The sequence below is a fragment of the Pollachius pollachius genome, assembly GCF_949987615.1.
Source record: "Pollachius pollachius genome assembly, chromosome: 6".
NCBI classification, from domain to species: Eukaryota; Metazoa; Chordata; class Actinopteri; order Gadiformes; family Gadidae; genus Pollachius; species Pollachius pollachius.
Window position 1 is genome coordinate 3,242,112 of NC_136939.1, and position 12,774 is coordinate 3,254,885.

Genomic DNA, 12,774 nt, shown 5'->3' on the forward strand with positions numbered 1-12,774 from the left:
ATTCTTTTGTACTTTGCTCGGGATTTCTTACAATTTTTCTCATGCGAGAGAAAGGTCAAATATGTGTGAGATATGTACAGATGTTCTGGACCCCTGCTGCATATTTGAAGAGTGACATGCATTATTCGGCCATTTGACGAACATGTTGGTCAATAAATGCATATTGATATTGTATTTTAAATCTTAAAAAATGCCATCATTCTCTTCAGTTAACATTATTACTACTAAAGGTTGGAAAGCTATCGTAAAATTTTGGTGAATCACACCACAACCAGAGTTATTCAAATCTCTTCTTCTTTACCGCACCAACATACATGATGTTAGAGCTGACCTGGCAATATAAACCCTTACAACACATTTGACCTCAATACAAGAAAAGTTCAGTGCTATGCAAACATTAAATCATTCTAGGATATACACGTCACATGTACTGCAATTATATTTGAGCATGTCCTTAATAGAACGGGTTAGGGCAAGGTTCATTTATTCATAGATGCAAAAAATGTATTAAAGTAACTACCTGTAATGTTGTGAAGCTGATTCCAGGTGCTTACCTGTAGAAGAGCTGAACAACCACCTGTCACGACAAGCTCTGTTTCTCAGGTAGGAAGACGTGAACCCCCCCCCCCCCCCCCCCCCCAACAGCAGAGAACAGGTGACGCCCGCCCCTTGGGGGGGCATGCAGAACACGTCACGAGTTGTTTGTTCAACTGGGTTTCAACTTGCAGACATTATTGTGTTTTTTTAATTGCGTTTTTATTGATTTATTAACAGACCATTTAATATGTGGCAATATGCATGACATAAGAACGTTCAAAGGAATCTGAGGGACTTCCATCAGCTCGGAATGTGGGCTATGACCCTATGCCCCGAGGTACCGACCCACCAAGTTTTTAGTGGGGAACAATCAGCGGATATATATATATATATATAGAGAGAGAGAGATAGATAGATAGATAGATAGATAGATAGATAGATAGATAGATAGATAGATAGATAGATAGATAGATAGATAGATAGATAGATAGATAGATAGATAGATAGATAGATAGATAGATAGATAGATAGATAGATAGATAGATAGATAGATAGATAGATAGATAGATATGTAGATAGTTGTAGATACATAGACACGTATATAAGTTAAGAATTCTTAGTTGACATGAACGCACCATTCTAACATAGGTTTCTTCCGGAAGTGACGTTGCGCTGTTACTCTGTTGTCTGTTGTCGCTTCCTCGTGTAGCACCAGGTCTGTATGAAGTCTCTAATTCGTTCATAAAACATAGTTTAGATCCTTTTTAACAATGAATGAATAAGTTATGTCTCGTTATTATCTCATTGCCTCTCCGTGACTCAACCTTCGCTGAAATCCACTAATCCGTCTAGATCCATCCTAGAGCTAGCCACACAAGCTAACTTCAGCTAGCCTTGTTCTCGGAGATACACTATATATTTATTAGCGTTTAATGGTTGCCTGATGCTTTTTATTAATTAGAACTTAATATAAGCCAGTTGCTTGATGCATGTATTGGTGTTAAATGGAAGCCTTATAGTTTGTATGTATTAGTATTTATTGGTAGCCTGATAGTTAATATGTATCAGTGATAGTGTGCTGCTATGTTGGTACGCTAGAAAACAAGTTGCCTTCCATTCCTGTTAAGGTATAAAGACATACTAATCAACCAGCCGACCATTAGATGTTCTCCAATCTGACGTGTGTCTCGAGTACTTTATTAATCACGAGGGACATTGATTCAGACTCACGATATTGCTCTACTAAAGATGGAAAGGACCAACAAAGCAAATAAAATGATCCGTAGATGCACATCTAAACAAACGTGCATCTTTACAGAAAAGTGTAAAAACAAATACACAAACTTCACAGATATCCAAGTGACAGTCTGAGGCCCTATTGAGGAGTCTGTTGTTGAGGTAGGACTGTCGTGTTTGACCGGTTTGGTCTGACACTAACTAACCCTAACCCTTGCGTTTGAAACCAAGCAGCAGCCGTCCAACATGACAACAGCCGCCAGACCCACGTTCGAGCCCGCCCGGGGGGGGCGGGGCAAGGGAGAGGGGGACCTGAGTGCTCTGTCCAAGCAGTACTCCAGCCGCGACCTGCCCGGACACACGAAGATCAAATACAGGTCTGGGAGCAGGACTGAGCTGAGCGGAGGGCCGTAGCCTAGGGGTCAGGGTGTGAATCTCTGCTGAAAGGTTATGGATTCAGCCCCAATGTCTCCCTGTAGGCCTCCGGCTGCCAGATGAGCCCTAACCCCTGCCTCATATGGTTCTGTCACTTGTGTCTATGAACATCCTTACTGTTTCTTCTGACAAATTAACCTATTGAAAGTTGCTTTGGATGGAAGCGTCTGCTAAATGCCCCGAATGTAAATGTCTGAAACCACGAGGAGTTGCTTTGGATGAAGGGTTGGGGCGTTACTTTGTCTTCAGAGTCTTGGTGCTGATGCTGCTGTCGTCCCCCCAGGCAGCCCACCCAGGACAACCAGGATGAGGTCCGTGCCCGTGACTTCCGCCGGGAGCTGGAGGAGAGGGAGCGCGTGGTGGTCCGAGAGAAGGCCCGGGAGAGGGGACCCCGAGGTGGGCCTGGAGGGGCAAAAACACGGATTTAATAGACACATTGATACATTACAGACACATTGATACATTACAGACACATTGACACATTACAGACACATTGATACATTACAGACATGTTGATATATTACAGACACGTTGATACATTACAGACATGTTGATACATTACAGACACATTGATACATTACAGACATGTTGATACATTACAGACACATTGATACATTACAGACATGTTGATACATTACAGACACATTGATACATTACAGACATGTTGATACATTACAGACACATTGATACATTACAGACATGTTGATACATTACAGACACATTGATACATTACAGACACATTGATATATTACAGACACATTGATACATTACAGACACATTGATACATTACAGACATGTTGATATATTACAGACACATTGATACATTACAGACATGTTGATATATTACAGACACATTGATACATTACAGACACATTGATACATTACAGACACATTGATACATTACAGACACATTGATACATTACAGACACATTGATACATTACAGACATGTTGATATATTACAGACACGTTGATACATTACAGACATGTTGATATATTACATACACATTGATACATTACAGACATGTTGATATATTACAGACACGTTGATACATTACAGACACATTGATACATTACAGACACATTGATACATTACAGACATGTTGATACATTACAGACACATTGATACATTACAGACATGTTGATATATTACAGACACATTGATACATTACAGACATGTTGATATATTACAGACACATTGATACATTACAGACATGTTGATATATTACAGACACATTGATACATTACAGACATGTTGATATATTACAGACACATTGATACATTACAGACACATTGATACATTACAGACACATTGATACATTACAGACATGTTGATATATTACAGACACATTGATACATTACAGACATGTTGATATATTACAGACACATTGATACATTACAGACATGTTGATATATTACAGACACGTTGATACATTACAGACATGTTGATACATTACAGACACATTGATACATTACAGACATGTTGATACATTACAGACACATTGATACATTACAGACACATTGATATATTACAGACACATTGATACATTACAGACACATTGATACATTACAGACATGTTGATATATTACAGACACATTGATACATTACAGACATGTTGATATATTACAGACACATTGATACATTACAGACACATTGATACATTACAGACACATTGATACATTACAGACACATTGATACATTACAGACACATTGATACATTACAGACATGTTGATATATTACAGACACGTTGATACATTACAGACATGTTGATATATTACATACACATTGATACATTACAGACATGTTGATATATTACAGACACGTTGATACATTACAGACACATTGATACATTACAGACACATTGATACATTACAGACATGTTGATACATTACAGACACATTGATACATTACAGACATGTTGATATATTACAGACACATTGATACATTACAGACATGTTGATATATTACAGACACATTGATACATTACAGACATGTTGATATATTACAGACACATTGATACATTACAGACATGTTGATATATTACAGACACATTGATACATTACAGACACATTGATACATTACAGACACATTGATACATTACAGACATGTTGATATATTACAGACACATTGATACATTACAGACATGTTGATATATTACAGACACATTGATACATTACAGACATGTTGATACATTACAGACACATTGATACATTACAGACATGTTGATACATTACAGATACATTGATACATTACAGACACATTGATATATTACAGACACATTGATACATTACAGACACATTGATACATTACAGACATGTTGATATATTACAGACACATTGATACATTACAGACACATTGATACATTACAGACACATTGATACATTACAGACATGTTGATATATTACAGACACGTTGATACATTACAGACATGTTGATATATTACATACACATTGATACATTACAGACATGTTGATATATTACAGACACGTTGATACATTACAGACAGGTTGATACATTACAGACACATTGATACATTACAGGCATGTTGATACATTACAGACACATTGATACATTACAGACATGTTGATATATTACAGACACATTGATACATTACAGACATGTTGATATATTACAGACACATTGATACATTACAGACATGTTGATATATTACAGACACATTGATACATTACAGACATGTTGATATATTACAGACACATTGATACATTACAGACATTGATACATTACAGACACATTGATACATTACAGACATGTTGATATATTACAGACACATTGATACATTACAGACATGTTGATATATTACAGACACATTGATACATTACAGACATGTTGATACATTACAGACATGTTGATATATTACAGACACATTGATACATTACAGACATGTTGATATATTACAGACACATTGATACATTACAGACATGTTGATATATTACAGACACATGATACATTACAGACATGTTGATATATTACAGACACATTGATACATTACAGACATGTTGATATATTACAGACACATTGATACATTACAGACACGTTGATATATTACAGACACATTGATACATTACAGACATGTTGATATATTACAGACACGTTGATACATTACAGACATGTTGATATATATTACAGACACATTGATACATTACAGACATGTTGATACATTACAGACACATTGATACATTACAGACATGTTGATACATTACAGACACATTGATACATTACAGACACATTGATATATTACAGACACGTTGATACATTACAGACACATTGATACATTACAGACATGTTGATATATTACAGACACGTTGATACATTACAGACATGTTGATATATTACAGACACGTTGATACATTACAGACATGTTGATATATTACAGACACGTTGATACATTACAGACACGTTGATACATTACAGACACGTTGATACATTACAGACACGTTGATACATTACAGACACATTGATACATTACAGACACGTTGATACATTACAGACACATTGATACATTACAGACATGTTGATATATTACAGACACGTTGATACATTACAGACACATTGATACATTACAGACACATTGATACATTACAGACATGTTGATACATTACAGACACATTGATACATTACAGACATGTTGATATATTACAGACACATTGATACATTACAGACATGTTGATATATTACAGACACATTGATACATTACAGACATGTTGATATATTACAGACACATTGATACATTACAGACATGTTGATATATTACAGACACATTGATACATTACAGACACATTGATACATTACAGACACATTGATACATTACAGACATGTTGATATATTACAGACACATTGATACATTACAGACATGTTGATATATTACAGACACATTGATACATTACAGACATGTTGATACATTACAGACACATTGATACATTACAGACATGTTGATACATTACAGACACATTGATACATTACAGACACATTGATATATTACAGACACATTGATACATTACAGACACATTGATACATTACAGACATGTTGATATATTACAGACACATTGATACATTACAGACACATTGATACATTACAGACACATTGATACATTACAGACATGTTGATATATTACAGACACGTTGATACATTACAGACATGTTGATATATTACATACACATTGATACATTACAGACATGTTGATATATTACAGACACGTTGATACATTACAGACAGGTTGATACATTACAGACACATTGATACATTACAGGCATGTTGATACATTACAGACACATTGATACATTACAGACATGTTGATATATTACAGACACATTGATACATTACAGACATGTTGATATATTACAGACACATTGATACATTACAGACATGTTGATATATTACAGACACATTGATACATTACAGACATGTTGATATATTACAGACACATTGATACATTACAGACATTGATACATTACAGACACATTGATACATTACAGACATGTTGATATATTACAGACACATTGATACATTACAGACATGTTGATATATTACAGACACATTGATACATTACAGACATGTTGATACATTACAGACATGTTGATATATTACAGACACATTGATACATTACAGACATGTTGATATATTACAGACACATTGATACATTACAGACATGTTGATATATTACAGACACATGATACATTACAGACATGTTGATATATTACAGACACATTGATACATTACAGACATGTTGATATATTACAGACACATTGATACATTACAGACACGTTGATATATTACAGACATGTTGATATATTACAGACACGTTGATACATTACAGACATGTTGATATATATTACAGACACATTGATACATTACAGACATGTTGATACATTACAGACACATTGATACATTACAGACATGTTGATACATTACAGACACATTGATACATTACAGACACATTGATATATTACAGACACGTTGATACATTACAGACACATTGATACATTACAGACATGTTGATATATTACAGACACGTTGATACATTACAGACATGTTGATATATTACAGACACGTTGATACATTACAGACATGTTGATATATTACAGACACGTTGATACATTACAGACACGTTGATACATTACAGACACGTTGATACATTACAGACACGTTGATACATTACAGACACATTGATACATTACAGACATGTTGATATATTACAGACACATTGATACATTACAGACATGTTGATATATTACAGACACATTGATACATTACAGACATGTTGATATATTACAGACACATTGATACATTACAGACATGTTGATATATTACAGACACATTGATACATTACAGACATTGATACATTACAGACACATTGATACATTACAGACATGTTGATATATTACAGACACATTGATACATTACAGACATGTTGATATATTACAGACACATTGATACATTACAGACATGTTGATACATTACAGACACATTGATACATTACAGACATGTTGATACATTACAGACACATTGATACATTACAGACATGTTGATATATTACAGACACATTGATACATTACAGACATGTTGATATATTACAGACACATTGATACATTACAGACATGTTGATATATTACAGACACATTGATACATTACAGACATGTTGATATATTACAGACACATTGATACATTACAGACATTGATACATTACAGACACATTGATACATTACAGACATGTTGATATATTACAGACACATTGATACATTACAGACATGTTGATATATTACAGACACATTGATACATTACAGACATGTTGATATATTACAGACACATTGATACATTACAGACATTGATACATTACAGACACATTGATACATTACAGACATGTAAATATATTACAGACACATTGATACATTACAGACATGTTGATATATTACAGACACATTGATACATTACAGACATGTTGATACATAACAGACACATTGATACATTACAGACATGTTGATATATTACAGACACATTGATACATTACAGACATGTTGATACATTACAGACACATTGATACATTACAGACATGTTGATATATTACAGACACATTGATACATTACAGACATGTTGATATATTACAGACATGTTGATATATTACAGACACATTGATACATTACAGACATGTTGATATATTACAGACACATTGATACATTACAGACATGTTGATATATTACAGACACATTGATACATTACAGACATGTTGATATATTACAGACACATGATACATTACAGACATGTTGATATATTACAGACACATTGATACATTACAGACATGTTGATATATTACAGACACATTGATACATTACAGACATGTTGATATATTACAGACACATTGATACATTACAGACATGTTGATATATTACAGACACATTGATACATTACAGACATGTTGATATATTACAGACACGTTGATACATTACAGACATGTTGATATATTACAGACATGTTGATACATTACAGACATGTTGATACATTACAGACATGTTGATATATTACAGACACATTGATATATTACAGACATGTTGATACATTACAGACATGTTGATATATTACAGACACATTGATACATTACAGACATGTTGATATATTACAGACACATTGATACATTACAGACATGTTGATATATTACAGACACATTGATACATTACAGACATGTTGATATATTACAGACATGTTGATATATTACAGACACATGATACATTACAGACATGTTGATATATTACAGACACATTGATATATTACAGACATGTTGATATATTACAGACACATGATACATTACAGACATGTTGATATATTACAGACACATTGATATATTAAAGACATGTTGATATATTACAGACACAATGATATATTACAGACACATTGATACATTACAGACACATTGATATATTACAGACATGTTGATATATTACAGACACATTGATATATTACAGCCATGTTGATATATTACAGACGTATTGATATATTACAGAGGCCTTGATATATAACAGACACAATGATATATAACAGACACAATGATATATTACAGACATGTTGATATATTACAGACATTTTGATATATTACAGACATTGATATATTACAAACATGTTGATATATTACAGACACGTTGATATATTACAGCCATGTTGATATATTACAGACGTATTGATATATTACAGAGGCCTTGATATATAACAGACACAATGATATATTACAGAGGCCTTGATATATAACAGACACAATGATATATTACAGAGGCCTTGATATATAACAGACACTGATATATTACAGAGGCCTTGATATATAACAGACACAATGATATATTACAGAGGCTTTGATATATAACAGACAAAATTATATATTACAGACATGTTGATTGGGGTGACCGTTCTTCGGGGAACCCCAGAGTAAACGAGTCTTTCATAACAAGCTGGTTTTAGTTTTAAGCTCCTCAGCTCCTAAGCGTTCAGCCGTGAACGTGACGTATTTTTGGTTCTTCAGACCACACCACCTCGTCATCGTCGTCTTCATCGTCCTCAAAGAGGCCCAGACTGGACCAGATCCCCGCAGCCAACCTGGACGCTGACGACCCTCTGACAGATGTAAGAGCTTACGTCGCTCCTCGGAGCTCTCCTCCCGCTCATTTGATGCTCAGACGATCAGCTAGTATTCGTGCAAGCTCAGCCATCCGTACGGCTGAACGTCCCTGCGCTCAGACGCTGTGTTTCAAAGTCTTGAGTGGAGGTAACCCTCCCGGCGGCCATGTTGTGTGACCTCACAGGACGACGAGGATGAGGACTCGGATGAGGACAGCGACGACGACGACACCGCGGCGCTGCTCGCAGAGCTGGAGAAGATCAAGAAGGAGCGGGCCGAGGAGCTGGAGCGCAAGGTGAGGATGTTCCTCAAGGTGTTCTCCGTCGTACCACCGGCTCTCCTGGTGTTCTTCAGGACCAAACCTGGCTGACGGACACTGACGTGTGTGTGTGTGTGTGTGTGTGTGTGTGTGTGTGTGTGTGTGTGTGTGTGTGTGTGTGTGTGTGTGTGTGTGTGTGTGTGTGTGTGTGTGTGTGTGTGTGTGTGTGTGTGTGCGTTCCCAGGAGCGCGAGCAGAAGGCGGAGGAGGAGAGGATCCGGATGGAGAACATCCTGAGTGGGAATCCTCTGATCAACCTGGCTGGACAGCCTCAGCCCGTCCAGCCTCAGAACCCAGCCGCCTTCAGCGTCAAGAGGAGGTAGGGCTCCCAGTGGCCCCCAGTGGCTCCGTTTATCAGGACCACTGGTACCACTGGCATCGTTTATCAGGACCACTGGTACCACTGGCATCGTTTATCAGGACCACTGGTACCACTGGCATCGTTTATCAGGACCACTGGTACCAGTGGCATCGGTTATCAGGACTACTGGTACCAGTGTTTATCAGTCCGATCATACCAGTGGTACTGGTTTTTATCAGGGCCACTCATACCAGTAGGACCACTCATACCAGTGGTACCTGTGTTCATCAGGACCACTCATACCAGTGGTACTGGTGTTTATCAGCACCATTCATACCAGTGGTACCAGCGTTTATCAGGACCACTCATACCAGTGGTACTGGTTTTTATCAGGACTGCTCATACCAGTGGTACTGGTTTTTATCAGGACTGCTCATACCAGTGGTACTGGTGTTTATCAGGACCACTCATACCAGTGGTACTGGTGTTTATCAGCACCACTCATACCAGTGGTACCAGCGTTTATCAGGACCGCTCATACCAGTGGTACCAGCGTTTATCAGGACCACTCATACCAGCGGTAGCGTTTACCAGAACCGTTCGTACTATTGGTCCCGGGCCGGCGGTGGTGTTGGTGTTGTTGTTGTTGTTGTTGTTTCAGGCCCCCTCATGACCTGCCGTTGTGTTTTGTTTCCTCAGGTGGGACGACGATGTGGTTTTCAAGAACTGCGCCAAAGGGGTGGAGGAAGCCAGGAAGGAGAAGCGCTTCATCAACGACACGCTGCGCTCCGAGTTCCACAAGAAGTTCATGGAGAAGTACGTCAAGTAGAGGAGCAGACCCCTCACGCCCTGCAACACAGCGCTCTGTATGGACGCATTGTACATAGACACACGCACTGAGGCCGGCCACCGACGGCCTCTCCGGGGCTTTAACAGATGACTTTTTGTTTGAGGATGACCTTTGTTTTGGAGCTCGAGTACTCCTGCCTGCTCCGGTTTTTAATTAATTTCAATAAACAGGATTTGTGTCTTTTGAATGTCGTGCTTTCTTTTTGATCGCCTCCTGTTGAGATACTCACTGCATCGATACAGGACAAAGTTATGGGACGGGGTTAGGGTGGGGGTGTTATGGTCTCTAGGTGACGGGGTTAGGGTGGGGGTGTTATGGTCTCTAGGTGACAGGGTTAGGGTGGGGGTGTTATGGTCTCTAGGTGACGGGGTTAGGGTGGGGGTGTTATGGTCTCTAGGTGACAGGGTTAGGGTGGGGGTGTTATGGTCTCTAGGTGACGGGGTTAGGGTGGGGGTGTTATGGTCTCTAGGTGACGGGGTTAGGGTGGGGTGTTATGGTCTAGGTGACGGGGTTAGGGTGGGGGTGTTATGGTCTCTAGGTGACGGGGTTAGGGTGGGGGTGTTATGTCTCTAGGTGGTGGGGTTAGGGTGGGGGTGTTATGGTCTCTAGGTGGTGGGGTTAGGGTGGGGGTGTTATGGTCTCTAGGTGACGGGGTTAGGGTGGGGGTGTTATGGTCTCTAGATGGTGGGGTTAGGGTGGGGGTGTTATGGTCTCTAGGTGACGGGGTTAGGGTGGGGGTGTTATGGTCTCTAGGTGACGGGGTTAGGGTGGGGGTGTTATTGTCTCTAGGTGACGGGGTTAGGGTGGGGGTGTTATGGTCTCTAGGTGACGGGGTTAGGGTGGGGGTGTTATGGTCTCTAGGTGACGGGGTTAGGGTGGGGGTGTTATGGTCTCTAGGTGACGGGGTTAGGGTGGGGGTGTTATGGTCTCTAGGTGACGGGGTTAGGGTGGGGGTGTTAAGGTCTCTAGGTGACGGGGTTAGGGTGGGGGTGTTATGGTCTCTAGGTGATGGGGTTAGGGTGGGGGTGTTATGGTCTCTAGGTGACGGGGTTAGGGTGGGGGTGTTATGGTCTCTAGGTGACGGGGTTAGGGTGGGGTGTTATGGTCTAGGTGACGGGGTTAGGGTGGGGGTGTTATGGTCTCTAGGTGACGGGGTTAGGGTGGGGGTGTTATGGTCTCTAGGTGACGGGGTTAGGGTGGGGTGTTATGGTCTCTAGGTGACGGGGTTAGGGTGGGGTGTTAAGGTCTCTAGGTGGTTGGGTTAGGGTGGGGGTGTTATGGTCTAGGTGACGGGGTTAGGGTGGGGGTGTTACGGGGTTAGGATGGGGGTGTTATGGTCTCTAGGTGGTGGGGTTAGGGTGGGGGTGTTATGGTCTCTAGGTGACGGGGTTAGGGTGGGGTGTTATGGTCTCTAGGTGACGCGGTTAGGGTGGGGGTGTTATGGTCTCTAGGTGACGGGGTTAGGGTGGGGGTGTTAT

General features: G+C 38.9%; 1 protein-coding gene across 2 annotated transcripts; it reads left to right on the top strand.

Moving 5' to 3' along the window:
- Positions 1 to 1,204: 1,204 nt before the first annotated feature.
- On the top strand, positions 1,205 to 11,483 carry cwc15 (CWC15 spliceosome associated protein homolog). Of its 2 annotated transcripts, none has more exons than XM_079738593.1 (7): positions 1,205 to 1,252; positions 2,008 to 2,150; positions 2,492 to 2,604; positions 9,732 to 9,832; positions 10,012 to 10,122; positions 10,331 to 10,464; positions 11,146 to 11,483. In XM_079738593.1, exons 2-7 carry the CDS (start codon positions 2,020 to 2,022, stop codon positions 11,273 to 11,275), a joined length of 720 nt encoding a protein of 239 aa, XP_079594719.1. In that variant the 5' UTR covers positions 1,205 to 1,252; positions 2,008 to 2,019; the 3' UTR covers positions 11,276 to 11,483. The 2 variants fall into 2 exon arrangements, with proteins under 2 accessions (XP_079594719.1, XP_079594720.1); XM_079738594.1 differs by having other exon boundaries at positions 1,227 to 1,252; positions 2,005 to 2,150.
- Positions 11,484 to 12,774: the final 1,291 nt, after the last annotated feature.

What these genes read in the sequence shown, in the direction of transcription:
- cwc15 (XM_079738593.1), top strand. Translation starts at nt 2,020, where the DNA reads ATGACAACAGCCGCCAGACCCACGTTCGAGCCCGCCCGGGGGGGGCGG. An exon ending in CCGAGGAGCTGGAGCGCAAG is followed by an intron (nt 10,123 to 10,330) that starts GTGAGGATGTTC and finishes GTGCGTTCCCAG; the next exon opens with GAGCGCGAGCAGAAGGCGGA. An exon ending in GCCTTCAGCGTCAAGAGGAG is followed by an intron (nt 10,465 to 11,145) that starts GTAGGGCTCCCA and finishes TTGTTTCCTCAG; the next exon opens with GTGGGACGACGATGTGGTTT.